General features: G+C 38.1%; 1 protein-coding gene across 1 annotated transcript in view; it reads right to left on the bottom strand.

Annotated features, from left to right (window-relative positions):
* Positions 1–15,875, bottom strand: part of ADCYAP1R1 (ADCYAP receptor type I) — a 490,746-nt gene that overhangs the window by 227,450 nt on the left and 247,421 nt on the right. Inside the window, 1 exon segment of the mRNA XM_053715660.1 lies at positions 7,603–7,626. Coding sequence (XP_053571635.1) covers positions 7,603–7,626 — 24 coding nt within the window.

The raw sequence follows: 15,875 nt of genomic DNA, 5'->3' as shown, positions 1-15,875 counted from the left end.
AGGATCGGTGATCCAATTCTACCAAGATCTATGTCTCAAGACACTGCAGCGAAGAAGCTATCTAAGACCCCTTACATCACTACTAAGGAAACACCAGATCAGATATAGATGGGGGTTCCCTTTTAACCTACACATCGCACACAATGGTAAAGCATTGAACCTCAGGGAACCATCAGAGATACCAATGATTTGTAATAAACTCAATTTGGAAACTCCTGAACTACCACAAACAGAGCAGAAAGAAGACAGACCACAGCCACCCACTGGTTTGAACCAGTCGCAAAGACAAAAATGGACAAGGGTCGCAAAGAAAAAAGCTAAGACATGACGCTCTGATACAAAACACAAACATGAGAGTCCACGAATCCAAGAAGTAATAGATGACAAGCCAAATTGATCTTTAAGATACTCAAATTGGTAACTATTCGCCGGGTCAGATCAGGCCTCTCAAAAACAAGTTAAATGAGACTCAAGATATGGTTTATCTGAGTTAGGGACGAATGTTAACTATGCCCATAGACTTTCTAATAGCAGTGGGAAACTAATGTATTAACATTATAATTTCTATAGGGAGAGGGGGAGAAGAGGAGGAAGGAGGAGTTCTTGTTTTCATTTTTATGGTTTTTCTTTTACATGTAGTTAGAAACTGTGAAAGAAACTTGTTTTATATTAATTGTACTGTCTTCAAAAAAGATGCAGGAAATGCTGAACCAAGATTAATATGTATCCTACCAGTGGGTAAGCTTGCTTTTGATTGTCTGTGTCATTTATCCGAGGTACATGTGAAACTCAAGGAACGGATAAAGAGAATGAAAGGTGACATAGCTATCAGCCCTAAGAGAGAAAGGAAAAGATCAATGAGGTGGCGGATCCAGAGGGGAGAGCCCCCGACACCAAACTGTAAGTAAATGATGGGTGACATACATTTAATTTCACACAATGTGAGGGGCCTCAACACAGACCATAAAAGAAGGACTGCACTGACTCAATACTTGCGACTTAGAGCTAACATAATATTTTTACAAGAGACCCATTTCACTAAAGATGTGATCCCTAAATACTGGACAAAGTGTTTTACACAACATTACCATTCAACTACAGACAAAAAAAAGAGAGGGGTGTCGATTCTAATACATAGATCCCTAGGGTTTGTGATGGAGGAAATGACTAGCGACCCAGACGGGAGATACCTAATAGTGAGAGGGAGGCTTAGAGACAAACATATTACTCTATGCAATATATATGCACCCAACGAAACACAAATTTCATTCTTCTCCCACATTTCATACCTATTGACACAATGGTCACAAGATAGGATAATATTTGGAGGGGATTTCAATGTTGAAATGTATGCACACCAGCCACAAAATAACTCTAAACTAACTCAAAAGCAGATGAGGCACAACTCCATAGTTAAAAAAATTAAAGAAGTCTTTCTCTCACAGAACATTATGGACTCATGGGACACCCTATACGGGAAGACATTAGATTACACCTACTACTCACATGTACATAAGAAATACTCAAAACTGGACTATGTTTACTTAAGCCAAATATGGATCCCAGACTTGGTATCATCCACTATACATGCGTGTGCATGGTCTGACCACTCCATCGTTCAGGTGACAATTAAAGATACATTTCACATTAGCTCAGCAAGATCATGGAGTTATGATCCTAGCGTAATACAGAAACCAGGCATACTAGACTCCACCACGCAAGCTTTAAACGAATATTGGACTCTGAATATGGGTACCACAGCTAACTCAATCTATACATGGGCGGCACACAAACCCTACTTAAGGGGGTTACTAATAAAAGAAAAAGCGATCATATCCAAAACTAATAGGACTCAAATTGACTCCTTACAAACTCAGATAGACGCCCTCACTAAACTGCACCAACAACAATTATCAAATACAACATTCCAAAAATTACAAGCTAAGAGACTAGAATTAGCAACGATCTTAAATAGGATGTCTATTAGAGCAGCACATAGGTTGAAAGCATTTTATTTTCTATACTCCAACAAACAGGATAAATTTTTAGCACATAAACTCAGGGAACAAACTAAATCTTTCTCCATTCCAACTATACAGAGGAATGATGGCACATACACCTCAAATCCACAAGAGATAGCGGATGAATTTGCTACATATTATGCCCACCTATATGATGGGAAAAAAACAAACCAAAGTGATCTGAAAAGACAACTGTTACATACCTTTTTAGACAACTCCAAACTCACACAAATAGATAATACAGTTAATGATGCACTAAACGGAGAGGTGTCAGCTAGGGAGGTCCTGACAGCGATCAAGGAGCTTAAACCAGGGAAGGCGGCTGGTCCGGATGGATTCCCGGGGGAATACTATAAGCTCTTTAAATCAAGTCTAACTCCCCACTTAGTTAAATTCTGTAACGACATACTACAAGGAAAAGAAATCCCGAAAGAGATTTTACAAGCTAAAATAATCGTCATACCCAAACTAGGTCGCAACCCAAAAGTATGCCAAAGCTACAGACCAATATCCTTGATTAATCAAGATATAAAGATTTTTACTAAAATCTTGGCAAACAGACTTAAGACACATTTACCAGCCCTAATTCATCCGGACCAGGTGGGGTTCATTTTAGATCGAGAGGCCCCAGACAATATTAGACGCACAATATCCCTGATTGACTATTTAAACAAAACACGGACGCCTTCTCTGCTTCTATCGTTAGATGCGGAGAAGGCGTTCGATAGAATAGATTGGGACTACATGCTAGAGGTCATGGCCAAGATGGGATTTGAAGGACCCTTTGTTGAAGCTCTAAAAAGTATATACTCATTTCCCACAGCACACATAAGAGCAGCAGGCTATCAATCCAAAAGGATAGACATTAGAAACGGCACAAGACAGGGCTGTCCCCTGTCGCCACTCCTGTTTGCAATTTGCATTGAACCTCTAGCAGCAAGGATTCGCCTAGCTACAGAAATACATGGGATCCTAATAGGGGGGGAGGAATTCAAAATCTCACTATTTGCAGACAACGTTCTCCTCACTCTCACAAAGCCACTAATATCCCTACCACATCTATATCAAATAATACAAGAATATTCCACTATTTCTGGGTACAAAATTAACCAAGACAAGTGTGAAGCATTACCCATCGCCCTCCCAACTCACACAAAAAAACTAATTGAAACCAATTTCTCACTTATATGGGCCAAAGAGGCAATTAAATACCTAGGAGTTAAGATCTCTAACGACTATACACAACTATATAAACTGAACTATGTCCCTTTGTACAAGGGTATTAGGAAAGAGATTAAAAATTGGAGGGGAGGAGGTTTCTCATGGTACGGCCGACTGACAGCGATTAAAATGAATATCCTCCCAAGACTATTATATCTCTTCAGGGCTCTGCCAATTAAAATCCCCTTACCAGAACTTAATAAACTCCAGACAGATTTGGTTGGCTTTCTCAGAGGGAACAAGAAAGCTAGAATACCCTCACAGGTATTAATGCAACACAGACAACTTGGGGGAGTTGGAGTTCCAAATTTGACTAATTACTACTATTCAGCAAGATTGGCGCAAACTACACTGCTGGGGCAAAAAAATAACACTCTGACATGGGTTAGGATTGAGGCCCTGATGATGGGCTACGAACACCCAGATGATATATTATGGGACAGAGAGAAGCATAAACAGAAAATGCCAAACACCCCAAAAACTATAGAAGAAATGTTGTCATTGTGGTATTCACTAAACACTAAATTAGGGCTGCTCCCAACAGATTCACTAAAAAGACCGTTAAGGACATTGATATGCCAAGACTTCCATAGACAAATAGAGAAATGGGTGAATAAAGGGCTCTACAGGGTGGCGGACTTTCTCCACAAAGGTAAAATAGCTACACATCAACAGATACAAGAAAAAATACTACCAGATAAATTGCATTGGTTTTTGTACTTACAAATAGCGTCAGCGATCACTAAGGTATTGCCTCAAATAGAGAGGAAAAACCTGACTACAATTGAAAAGCTATGCAGCACTGACTCCAGACATAAAAAACTAATTTCTACTATCTATCTCACACTGCAAACAACCAAGTCTATCTCAAAATCTCCTTTGATGGCCAAATGGGAACGAGACACTAACACTGTACGCTCAAGGGAAGAATGGGAAGAGACATTACATAACTCAGGAAGGGGTATGATTAGTGCAGACTTTAGGGAAAACTGCATAAAAACAGTATTCAGGTGGTATTTAACCCCGGTTATCACGTCACACTACACTCAACACAGAAGTAAGGATTGCTATAGGGGATGCAAGGAATTAGGCACATATAGTCATATGTGGTGGGATTGTCCACAGATACAACAAATATGGACTAATCTATCTAGGCTACTGAGCGAGGTGCTCTCCGAAGATATTACTTTAACAATGAATCAAGCTCTATTAAATGAACGAGTGAAACCATTCAATTCAGCAACAAACACATTCATACGCATACTTTGCACAGCCACCAGGATAAGTGTAGCTCGATATTGGAAAACGGGGATACCCTCGTGGGGGGAGGTAATGGAGAAAATTAAGATTACATATAGATTATCTGAGTCGGCATCATTTATTCAAGCTAACCATGAACAACATCTTAAGATATGGAACTATTGGATACTAAGTGGCCATTAACTATCATTTAGGAAAGGGAATGCATCAATACGGGCAATTGAAGGCTTGGGTATACATGGGGAGACGAAGGACAGGGGGCGACACCATAAGACATTTTTAAATCTAGGTTGAAAGGGGCTCTCTCCCTGGATCGGCGACAGGATCAAAATGAAGACAGGCAAGTTTTTGTTTAGGTTTAAGTTTAAGGGGGGAGGGGGGATGGGAGAGTTTTATTGGGTGTTATATGAGTTTTATAAAACTGCAGCTACACTAAATAGAGGAAAAGAATGCTCAGGGAAATCTGAACCATTCCAACAGTTCTACAGACACATCCTCTATTCTCAATCAGTCTCAAAGATGAGATGTAACACACACTGCAAGTGATTACTTCCTGATCCATATTAATCAAAGTTCAAGGTGTAAAGATAGAGACTGCTAGCCTGCTGGACTAGGCCTCTTAAATCACAACTGAGGTGATGAACTCTGAACTCAAAAGACTCTTATTGCCAGAGAAAGGAGGGGGAAGGTCTTAATGGAAATTGTAAAAGATGTGTTGTACTATATATATGCTGTTCAATAAAAACCATTTCAACTAAAGAAATATTGGACACGCTCCAACCGCAAGAACTGCTGATAGATAGAGCTCATAGAGCCCTACAACCCCGAAACTCATCTGCAGACAATCCTAGAGACGTTATCCTGAGATTACATTATTTCACAACCAGAGATAAAATACTACGAGCCTCATTCACTAACAAGATACTTAAAGACCCATATCAAGGAATACAGATTTTTCAAGATCTTTCCCAGCACACTCTGGCGAGGAGAAGATCCTTCCAACAGTTTACACGAGTCCTGAGACATAATAACATCAAATACAGATGGGGATTTCCTGTGAAGCTCTTCCTACAACATCAAGACAGGTCCTACGTGATCTCCACACCTGACCAATGAATGAAACTTCTTCGCACTTTTGGACTTGATCACACCCAAAAGACAAACCTGAGCTTAGAAGACAACCCGGAACCACTCAACATATCTGCTCCGGAATGGAACCCTCGTTCTTCCTTGTCCAGCAATCCTCATTTCACAAAATAATGATGAGAGCTTATGCACGGGTACATATCTTACCCTTCTTTGAGCTCAAGCAATTCTTCATGTCACTTGATATTTGGTAATATAACACTTGCCTGCCTCCGTATTATATGAGCTCACAAACGGGTACACATCTTACTCTTACTTAGCTCATATATGCGGATTTACATCAGCTAACAACAGGACAGGCCCTTTTGTGTTCCCATTCCCACTCGGAGCTGGCTTTTTAGGCCTCCAATTAAAGACACAGATCTATGACATGAACAGTACATCATCTTTATTTTCAAAGACCGTTGATAGCCTCGGCAGATTATGCTAGGCAGAACATGCATACTATGGAGAGAATATTCAGACCCTGTCCTCACTCGGAGGGCAAGCAGGTGAAATTATATATGTCATAAAAGTTTGTTTACACTTAATAACTAGTATAAAAGTGACTCTTAAATTGAAAATGTATATTGGGTAGTGTTCATAATAATTTAGCTATGTTAAACATGGTGTACTCTCAAACTTATAATTATGTTATGAAAGTCTGGTGTTGCTTTAGAAATCTTATCTCACCTCATCAGCAGGTTTGGTTTATAATATGTTTCCTATCCTTAAGAATACCATTGTGGTGTATTGTTTATCTCAATGCTATTTGCACTGTTTAATGTATACCTTGACCTTCTTTTCCTAACATACATTAGAGTTACTGGAATGCCTTATTCATTGACACGAATGAGGCACCAAATAACATATATGAACACCTCTCTCCTTTTACCCAGACTCCTTGAGCTCCTTACTATAATATAGTAACACTCCTCCAAGCTACTGGCCTGGAGGGCTTTCATACCCTGTCACCCCAACACTTCCTCTCAATCTCCTCACACAGACCCTGCTCGGACCCACTCCAACACACCTACGCACACTAGATACTCCGCCCCCCCCCCTCAACACTGGTTCTTTACCCGTCTTCCAAGCTTAAGCGGCTCTTGTCCGCTGTACTCTTTTACCTCTTTATTTACTCCACATATATACAGCTCCACCAACGTTACAGGTTATTGGACCCCCACAAAGAAAAACATCCAGATACATATCTATATAGAGTCATGAAGGTCCAATTATGTAACGATACCTATATTTAATTCAATGTTATTGTATATTTTTTCATTTACTATTTCTTCTAATATTGTAAAATAGAGACATGGAACTTATAGACAAGTATCATTACTTCACCATAGTCAATGAACGCATAGGCCCATCTATGAATATGCCAAATGCTAACAGTCTTATGTGTTCGCACTGACGTAAAAATGTACTATTGTATTGACTTGCAAAAAAAAAAAGACCTGGAAGACCAATTAGGTTTTTATTGTAGTAGTCTTTATAAGCTCTCTGTTTTCAACATGTGCTTGCTTGAGTATTGAATTCATTCCTTTACTCTGGTAATTACTATTTGGATATACTGGTTTGACTTGCTTTTCCTGACAACGCTTCTGTTTAACCACTTGTTTGGTCTGACTTGGTTTAAGACATTAGCTTGTTTGTGGACTCTGCATTTGTTTAATGATTTTGTGCTGCTTTTCCCTAAGGGGCCTTGACCCTGACTGTATGACTTAAGATTACCTTAACCTTGGATTCCTTAGCTATCAAAATATCTTTGTTAAGTAACTTATACAATTTTATCTGGATAGCAAGACTAAACTTTTTAAAAAGGTATGTTTTTCTTGCTCTTTGTTTTGTTGGAGTTGATTAAAGTATTAAAGAGAGTTCAGTCTAAGTTTAGTCTTAATGATTACCCCTGGCCTTTGTTTAAACACTGTGTTTATCTCCAGTGCTCATTTAAAGGCTTGTGGTGAGCTGGGCCTCTCAGCCATTGATTCCAGTTTTTTTTTCATTCTGAAACAACAGCACTCCAACTGACACTGAGAAGACGCATGCTCAGACATGAAAGCGGTTTGCTGTTTGTTACACACATTGGCTTTAAAAAGCTTAATTTCTTTCTTTTTTATCAGTCTCTTAAAGGAACATTAAACCCTAAAATTTTCTTTTAGGATTCAGATAGAGAATGCAATTTTAAACAACATTCCAATTTACTTCTATTACCTAATTTTCTGCAATCTTTAGATATCCTTTGTTATAGAAATATCAATGCACATTGGTGAGCCAATCACATGAGTCATCTATGTGCAGCCACCTATCAGAAGCTACGGAGCCTATCTAGATATGCTTGTCAGGAAAAAATATCAAGAGAATTAAGCAAATTAGATAATTGAAGTGAATTAGAAAGTTGTTTAAAATGGTATTCTCTATCTGAATCATGAAAGAAAAAAAAATAGTTTAATGTCCCTTTAAAATGACACAACAACTTAATAAACTATTTAAATAAATCACTAAACAATGTATTTATATTTGAATGTATAGTGTATTTATTAGTTAGTTATTCAGAATATTAAAACAAATACAGAAGGCAAACATTTACTACATTTTAGGACAAATTAGCTTTTTAGCTACAGAGCTTGAAAAATTGTGTTTTGAGATTTAATCTGTAAAATTGTGAAGCTAACAAATTCTCATAAAATTTTCATTAACTCTATGTGTTGTTAGGATTTGAATACTAACAGAGTGAAAAGCTATCTTCTATTATGTCCCTGGGATACATTTAGAAATGCAGTTATGTAGCATACTTAAATTGACAACAAAATGGTTGCTATGTCTGAGAACTTAAATTTCATTGTCATATTGCAGATATACAGTATCTTGGCAGCACTTGACATCTCAAATGTAGAACATGTAACACAAATACTCTATACTTTTTGAGAACCTCAATCCGCACACACCTAAAGAATATGATTATAGATAAATAATAACATTAATTTTCATACACAACAGCACAATGTGGTCACAAACAAATAATAGTATAAAATGACACACTTTAACATGTGCATACAGACAATAATATTTCCACTTCTAAGCAGATATTAAATTGATACAAATTATACAGTAAAGGTAAAATTTCATGATTCCGATAGAGCATGCAACTTTGCAGTTTACTTCTTTTAACAAATTTGCTTTGTTCTCTTCGTATACTTTGTTAAAAGGATAGGAAAGTCAAAATTAAACTTGCTTGATTCAAATAGAGCATGCAATTTTAAGACACTTTTAAATTAACTTCTATTTTCAAATGTGCTTCGTTCTCTTGGTATCCATTGTTAAAAAATGAATACGCACATATCATACACTAGTGGGAGCTGCTGCTAATTAGTGCCTGCACACATTTGTCTCTTGTGATAGGCTAACTAGATGTGTTCAGATAGCTGCCAGTAGTTTAATGTTGTTCCTTCAGCAAAGGATGACAAGAGAATGAAGCAAATTTGATAATAGTAAATGGGAAAGTTGCTTGAAATTGTATGTTCTAGCCGAATCATGAAAGAACATCTTGGGGTTTCCTGTCCCTTTAAGTAAATCTAGGGAGACTCAGGAGCAGCAGTGTGCTACTGGAAGCTAGCTGGTGATTGGTGGTTTTAAATGTATGCCTCTATTGGCTTACTAGATGTGTATTGCTGCCCCTGAGCTTACTTCTTAACAAATGATACTAAGAAAATTTGGGAAATTTGTTAATAGAATTAAGCTGGAAATGTGTTTACAATTGCAAATTCTAGCTAAATCATGAAAGTTTAATTTTGACTTTATTGCCCCTTTAATAATCATGTATCTTTGTCAGTAATCATAAAATACACTTCTAAACTTGGGTCTCATGATCATACCAGAAAGTTGGCTTTCTGTTTAATGATTCACGCATCACCATAGAGATTGAACCAACATGATATATATTTTTAGAAAACAATTCAATACAGTTGTGTTTTTTACATCTCACATTACAGAATAATGGATATTATGAAACTTTACTCATTTCCCCAGTTACAAAGTTTTCTATTGACTATTCAACCACTAGAGTCCTACAATTTAATAACATGGAATAGATTTAGTCATTTACGTCAGAATGACTCTTGCCCAGAATGAAGAATGAAGACTATGTATAAAAAAAATTTAAACGCTGAAACAATTAATTAAAAGAGAAAAAAACAAACACATTTACTATTTAATATTAACCACTAAAACTAACAAAAACACATTATTCTGTTAAATGTATACCCAAGCTTGTGTTCCCTAAAATAGGATGGCTTTGAATAGAAACTGCAGCACACATATAAAAAAACAACAATTATGCTGAATAATTAAACAACAGTGATCTCTGGGTCACTGATGTTAAAACCATACTCTATTTATACTTTTTTTTATATTGCTTTGTCCTGAGAGTTCTTTTTTATTTGGCTATTTCACTGCCATCAGCTGTTACCATGACAACATGTTTTCCTTATTGATGGAATTTCCTACAAAGAGAAGATTTGTTGCTGCTGATTTCTTGAGTGTTTGCTGCTCAGTATATCAAAACAGATACCATCTAAATAATATTTAAAGTTATTTACTTAGTATCTTTATTCTGCAAATAAACATATTTTCTGAAAAACAAAATGATCTTATATAGAGATGGCTATGCAAGTCTTTAAAATTTTTGACATTTTAAATGAAGGATGCAACTTAATGCACAAAAGATTCAGTTTGCTGATACTATTTAGCTTGGGGAAAAATGCAACCTGTTTGCTGTGGGGCCAGACTGGGGAAAAAAATCAGCCCGGGGAAAAAAACAAAAACATCTCCATTGAGTCTACAGAATGCACACATCCCATTTTTCTTCAGTGGATTACTCGTATACTTCTTCCTTCAATTATGTTTGTTTTTTTTTAAATTAAGTTATTAGTTTGTAATAAAAAAAATGCCATTATTATATAGGCACCCTACAAACCCAATTTCAGCAATGACCTTCATAATATGAAAGTGTGAAAAATTATCCATAGTGTGATCTGGAGAAGACACTCAAAACAGTGTGTCCCTCCGTCTCACAGTGTGACTTGACTAGACACTAAAAACAAAGGACGGCTACTAATATGGTACATGGCCTATGAAATAAAACTTACAAGAAAATTATTTGTGACCATAAAGGGACATGAAACACACAATTTTTCTTTCATGGTGTTGAAGAGCATGCAATTTGAAAAAACTTTCAAATTCACTTCTATTATCTAATTTGCTTCATCCGTTTGCTATCCTTTGCTGAAAAGCATATCTACTAGGCTCAGTAGCTGCTGATTGGTGGCTGCACATAGATGCCTCGTGTGATTGGCTCACCTATGTGCATTCCTATTTCTTCAACAAAGGATATCTAAAAAATAAAGCAAAACAGATCATTGAAGTACATTGAAATGTTGTTTAAAATTGTATGCTCTATCTGAATAATGAAAGAAAATATTTGAATTTAATGGCCCTTTAAAGGGACATTCAAGTCAAAATTATACTTTTATGATTCAGAAAGAGCACACAATTTTTAGCAACTTTCCAATTTACTGTTATCTGAGTACAATCTTTTTATATACACACTTTCTGACCCACCAGCTTCTACTAAGCACATGAAAGATTCACAGGATATACGTATATGCATTTTTGAATTGGCTGATTGCTGTCACATGATGCATTAGGAAGTATAATGTAACTAACTTTCAGCTAGATTACGAGTTTTCAGCGCTATAGGGAAATTAACGACCGCCACAAAAGCGGTGTTATTTCACCTCCCTATAGCGCTGCTATTACAGGTTTACAAAAAGCAAGCTTGTGCGGGCGATATGGTGGTGTTGAGCACCATACCGCACAGAAATACAAGCGCTGCTTTGACGTGCTCCTGCATGATTTCCCCATAGACTTCAATGGGGAGAGCAGGCAAAAAGAAGCCTAAAACCTGCGATCGCGGAAATAAAAGCTCCGTAACGCAGCCCCACTGATGTCTATGGGGAAAGAAAAAGTTATGTTTAAACCTAACACCCTAACATAAAAACCACGTCTAAACACCACTAATCTGCCGCCCCGACATCGCTGCAACCTACATAATGTTATTAACCCCTAATCTGCTGCCCTTAACATCAACCCCACCTAAATATAACTATTAACCCCTAATCTGCCGTTCCCGATATCACGGCCACTTACATTACAGTTATTAACCCCTAATCTGCCACCCAGCTGCCACTATACTAAAGTTATTAACCCCTAAACCTCTGGCCTCCAACATCACTAACACTAAATAAATATATTAACCCCTAAACCTAACCCTAAGCATAACCCTAACGTAACCCTAACCCTCACACCCCCTTACTTACCTTACTTAAATATATATAAATAAATCTAAATAAACCTTACAATTATTACCTAAATAATACCTATTTAAAACTAAATACATACTTACCTGTGAAATAAAACTAACTAATAGTTATGTTGTAGCTAGCTTAGGTTTTATTTTTATTTTACAGCTAAGTTTATATTTATTTTAACTAGGTAGACTAGTTAAAAAATAGTTATTAACTATTTACTAACTACCTAGTTAAAATAAATACAAAGTTACCTGTAAAATAAAACCTAACCTGCCTTACACTAAAAACTAACATTACAATAAAATAAAATAAATTAAATTATTAAAATAACATTTTCTAAATTACAAAAAAAACCACTAAATTACAAAAAAAAAATGAAATTACCAAAAATAAAAACAAATTACTCCTAATCTAATAGCCCTATCAAAATAAAAAGCCCCCCCCCCAAAAAAAAACAAAACAAAACAAAAAAACATAGCCTACACTAAACTTCCAATGGACCTTAAAAGGGCCTTTTGTGGGGCATTGCCCCAAAGAAATCAGCTCTTTTACTTGTAAAAATAAAATACAAACACCCCCCAACAGCAAAACCCACCACCCAACCAATCAACCCCCCCAAATAAAAACCTATTTAATAAACCTAAGCTAACCATTGCCCTGAAAAGGGCATTTGGATGGGCATTGCCCTTAAAAGGGTATTTATCTCTCTTACATTGCCCAAACCCTAAGCTAAAAAAAAAAAACCCACCCAAAAAACCCTTTAAAAAAACCTAACACTAACCACCGACGATCCACTTACAGTTATTGAAGTCCGGACATCCATCCTCATCCAGCCAGCAAAGTCATCATCTAGGCGGCAAGAAGTCTTCATCTGGGGGGCCTCTTCCATCTTCATCCAGCCGGTGAAGTCCTCATCCAGATGGCAGACGGCATCTTCTATCTTCATCCATCTGGCGCGGAGCGGGTGCCATCTTCAAGACATCCGGCGCGGAGCATCCTCTTCTAACGATCGTCGCTTGAAAATTACATTTCCCTTTAAGTGACGTCATCCAAGATGGCGTCCCTTACATTCCTATTGGTTGAAAGATTTCTATCAGCCAATAGGAATTAAAGGGGAAAAATTCCTATTGGCTGTTGCAATCAGTCAATAGGATTGAGCTTTCATCCTATTGGCTGATCCAATCAGCCAATATGATTGAGCTCTCATTCTATTGGCTGTTCCAATCAATTAACTAGGAAGTTAGTAAATAGTTAATAACTATTTAATAACTAGTCTACCTAGTTAAACTAAATACAAACTTAGTTGTGAAATAAAAATAAAACCTAAGATATTGTAGCTAGCTTAGGTTTTATTTTACAGGTAAGTATGTATTTAGTTTTAAATATAAATTATTTAGGTAATAATTGTAAGGTTTATTTAGATTTATTTTAATTATATTTAAGTTAGGGGGTGTTAGGGTTAGGGTTAGACTTAGGCTTAGGGTTATGTTAGGGTTAGGTTTAGGGGTTACTATATTTATGTAGAGTTAGTGATGTGGGAGGTCAGAGGTTTAGAGGTTAATCATTTATTTTAGTATTTTAGTATATTTCGTTGTGGGGGGCTTGCGGTTTAGTGGTTAATAGGTTTATTATAGCGGCGGTGTGGGAGGAATAGAAGATTAGGGGTTAATAATCTTTAAATAGTGTTTGCAAAGCGGGAAGGCGGCAGTTTATCGGTCAATAGGTTTATTATAGTAGCAACAATGTCGGGGCGCGGCGGAATAGGGGTTAATATTTTTTTTAGTGCCGACGATGTCGGGAGCGGCAGTTTATAATAATTTTATTTTAGTGTTTGCAATACGGGAGGGTCTTGGTTTAGGGATTAATAGGTAGTTTATGGGTGTTTGTGTACTTTTTAACACTTTAGTTATGAGTTTTATGAAACAGATTTGTAACGTATAACTCATAACTACTTACTTTAGATGGCGGTACGGATCTTGTCGGTTATAGGGTGTACCGCTCACTTTTTGGCCTCCCAGGCAAACTCATAATACCGGCGCTATGGAAGTCCCATTTTAAAAGCGTGGTACTGACGTTGCGTGACGGCCAAAAAGGTGTGCGGTACACCTATACCTACAAGACTTGTAATAACGGCGTTAGGGAAAAAGCATCGTTATGAAGCATAATGCTGCTTTTTCACTCATAACGCCAAACTCGTAATCTAGCTGTTTGTTATTTATCAGAAAAAAATCTTGTGTCTTTATTATGCAGTTATTGATTATGCAATCCTAATGTCTCTAGTGGTCCTTTAATACATATAGCTCAGAGGAGAAAATTAGAGGTGATACAGTGGCATCCTCTCATCAGCAGCACCACCCCTTTAAATTGTAGCTAACCAGCTCCAGATGCTGAGGTTCACTGGGAAATCTCCTGGTGTCCTGGTAGGCCAATTCAGCCTTGGTTTGCTGCCCTGTTCTTCCATTGTAGATTAATGAAATAAGATTTCTACATATAAGATGACATTTTTATAATCAACCTCTTTAATGATATAACTGTTTTACCCATTAGTATATTAAGTTGTTGGGCTGCCCTAGGCACTGCAAATTCTGCAAAACTTTAAACCCCTCCACCCAATTTAGCTCAATCTTATTTTCAATCCCTCAGTGTATATTTCATGCCACCACCAAATGTGATTTTATTAAAATAAATCCTCTCAAACCGCTCTCTTCCCTTCCACAGTCTCCACTGATCACCACCATCTTAGGTACTAGCAGACAGACAGTATGCAGTTTTAGGGCCTTTCCTAAAAAAAATGTTTTTATTAATTATTTTTATTAACTAAACTATAATCGCATTTGTAACACATTCGTCGCCGTCGGCAGTTGCGCACGCATCCTCAAAGGAATGTTGGATGTGTGCGCAGCCATTTCAGAGCGAGACAGCTTCAGGAGCTCCAACTGTCAGCTGTAACATAACAGCTGAGAGCTGGAGCTCCTGAAGCTTCAGGCATCTGCCGCATATGGAGCCGGAGCACGATCGGTGCTCCGCCTCCATGAGGCCAGATGCTTGAATGTTATAGATGGTGACACAGTGTGTGTCACCGTCTGTAACGATCTTCTGCTGGTGCCGGCGGGAGGTGTGGGCGGGTGGCGGGTGGGCGGCTCAGCAGGGAAGGGGAGGCAGTGGGAGTGCCCTAATACAAAAAAAAAGAGGACGGGGCAGAAAGAGCAAAAGAGAGAGAGAGAAAAAGAGAGTGAAAATAGAGAGCAAAAGAGAGGGGGAGAGAGAGAGAGCAAAAGATAGGGGGGAGGGAGAGCAAAAGAGAGTAGAAGGAGAGAAAAAGGGAGGGGGAGAGGGAGAGTAAAAGATAGGGGGGAGAGAGAACAAAAGAGTGGGGGAGAGAGCAAAAGAGAGGGGAGAGAGAGCAAAAGAGAGGGGAGAGAGAGAGCAAAAGAGGGGGGAGAGAGAGAAAAAGAAAGGGGAGCGAGAGAGCAAAAGATTGGAGCGAGAGAGCAAATGAGAGTGGAGAGAGAGCAAATGAGAGTGGAGAGAGAGCAAAAGAGAGGGGAGAGAGGGAGCAAATGAGAGGGGAGAGAGAGCAAATGAGAGGGGGGTGAGAGAGCAAAAGAGAGGGGAGAGGAAGAGCAAAAGAGAGGGGGGAGAGGGAGAGCAAAATAGATGGGGAGAGGGAGAGCAAAAGAGAGAGGGAGAGGGGGAGCTAAAGAGAGGGCGAGAGAGAGCGCAAAAGAGAGGGTGAGAGAGAGCAAACAAGAGGGGAGAGAGAGAGCAAAATAGAGGGGGGGAGAGAGCAAAAGAGAGGGGGAGAGAGCAAAAGAGAGGGAGGATAGAGCAAAAGAGGGGGACAGAGAGCAAAAGAGAGGGGGGAGAGAGAGCA

This window comes from Bombina bombina, chromosome 5 (genome assembly GCF_027579735.1).
Source record: "Bombina bombina isolate aBomBom1 chromosome 5, aBomBom1.pri, whole genome shotgun sequence".
Classification (NCBI taxonomy): Eukaryota; Metazoa; Chordata; class Amphibia; order Anura; family Bombinatoridae; genus Bombina; species Bombina bombina.
This window is presented reverse-complemented; position numbering and strand designations above follow the sequence as displayed.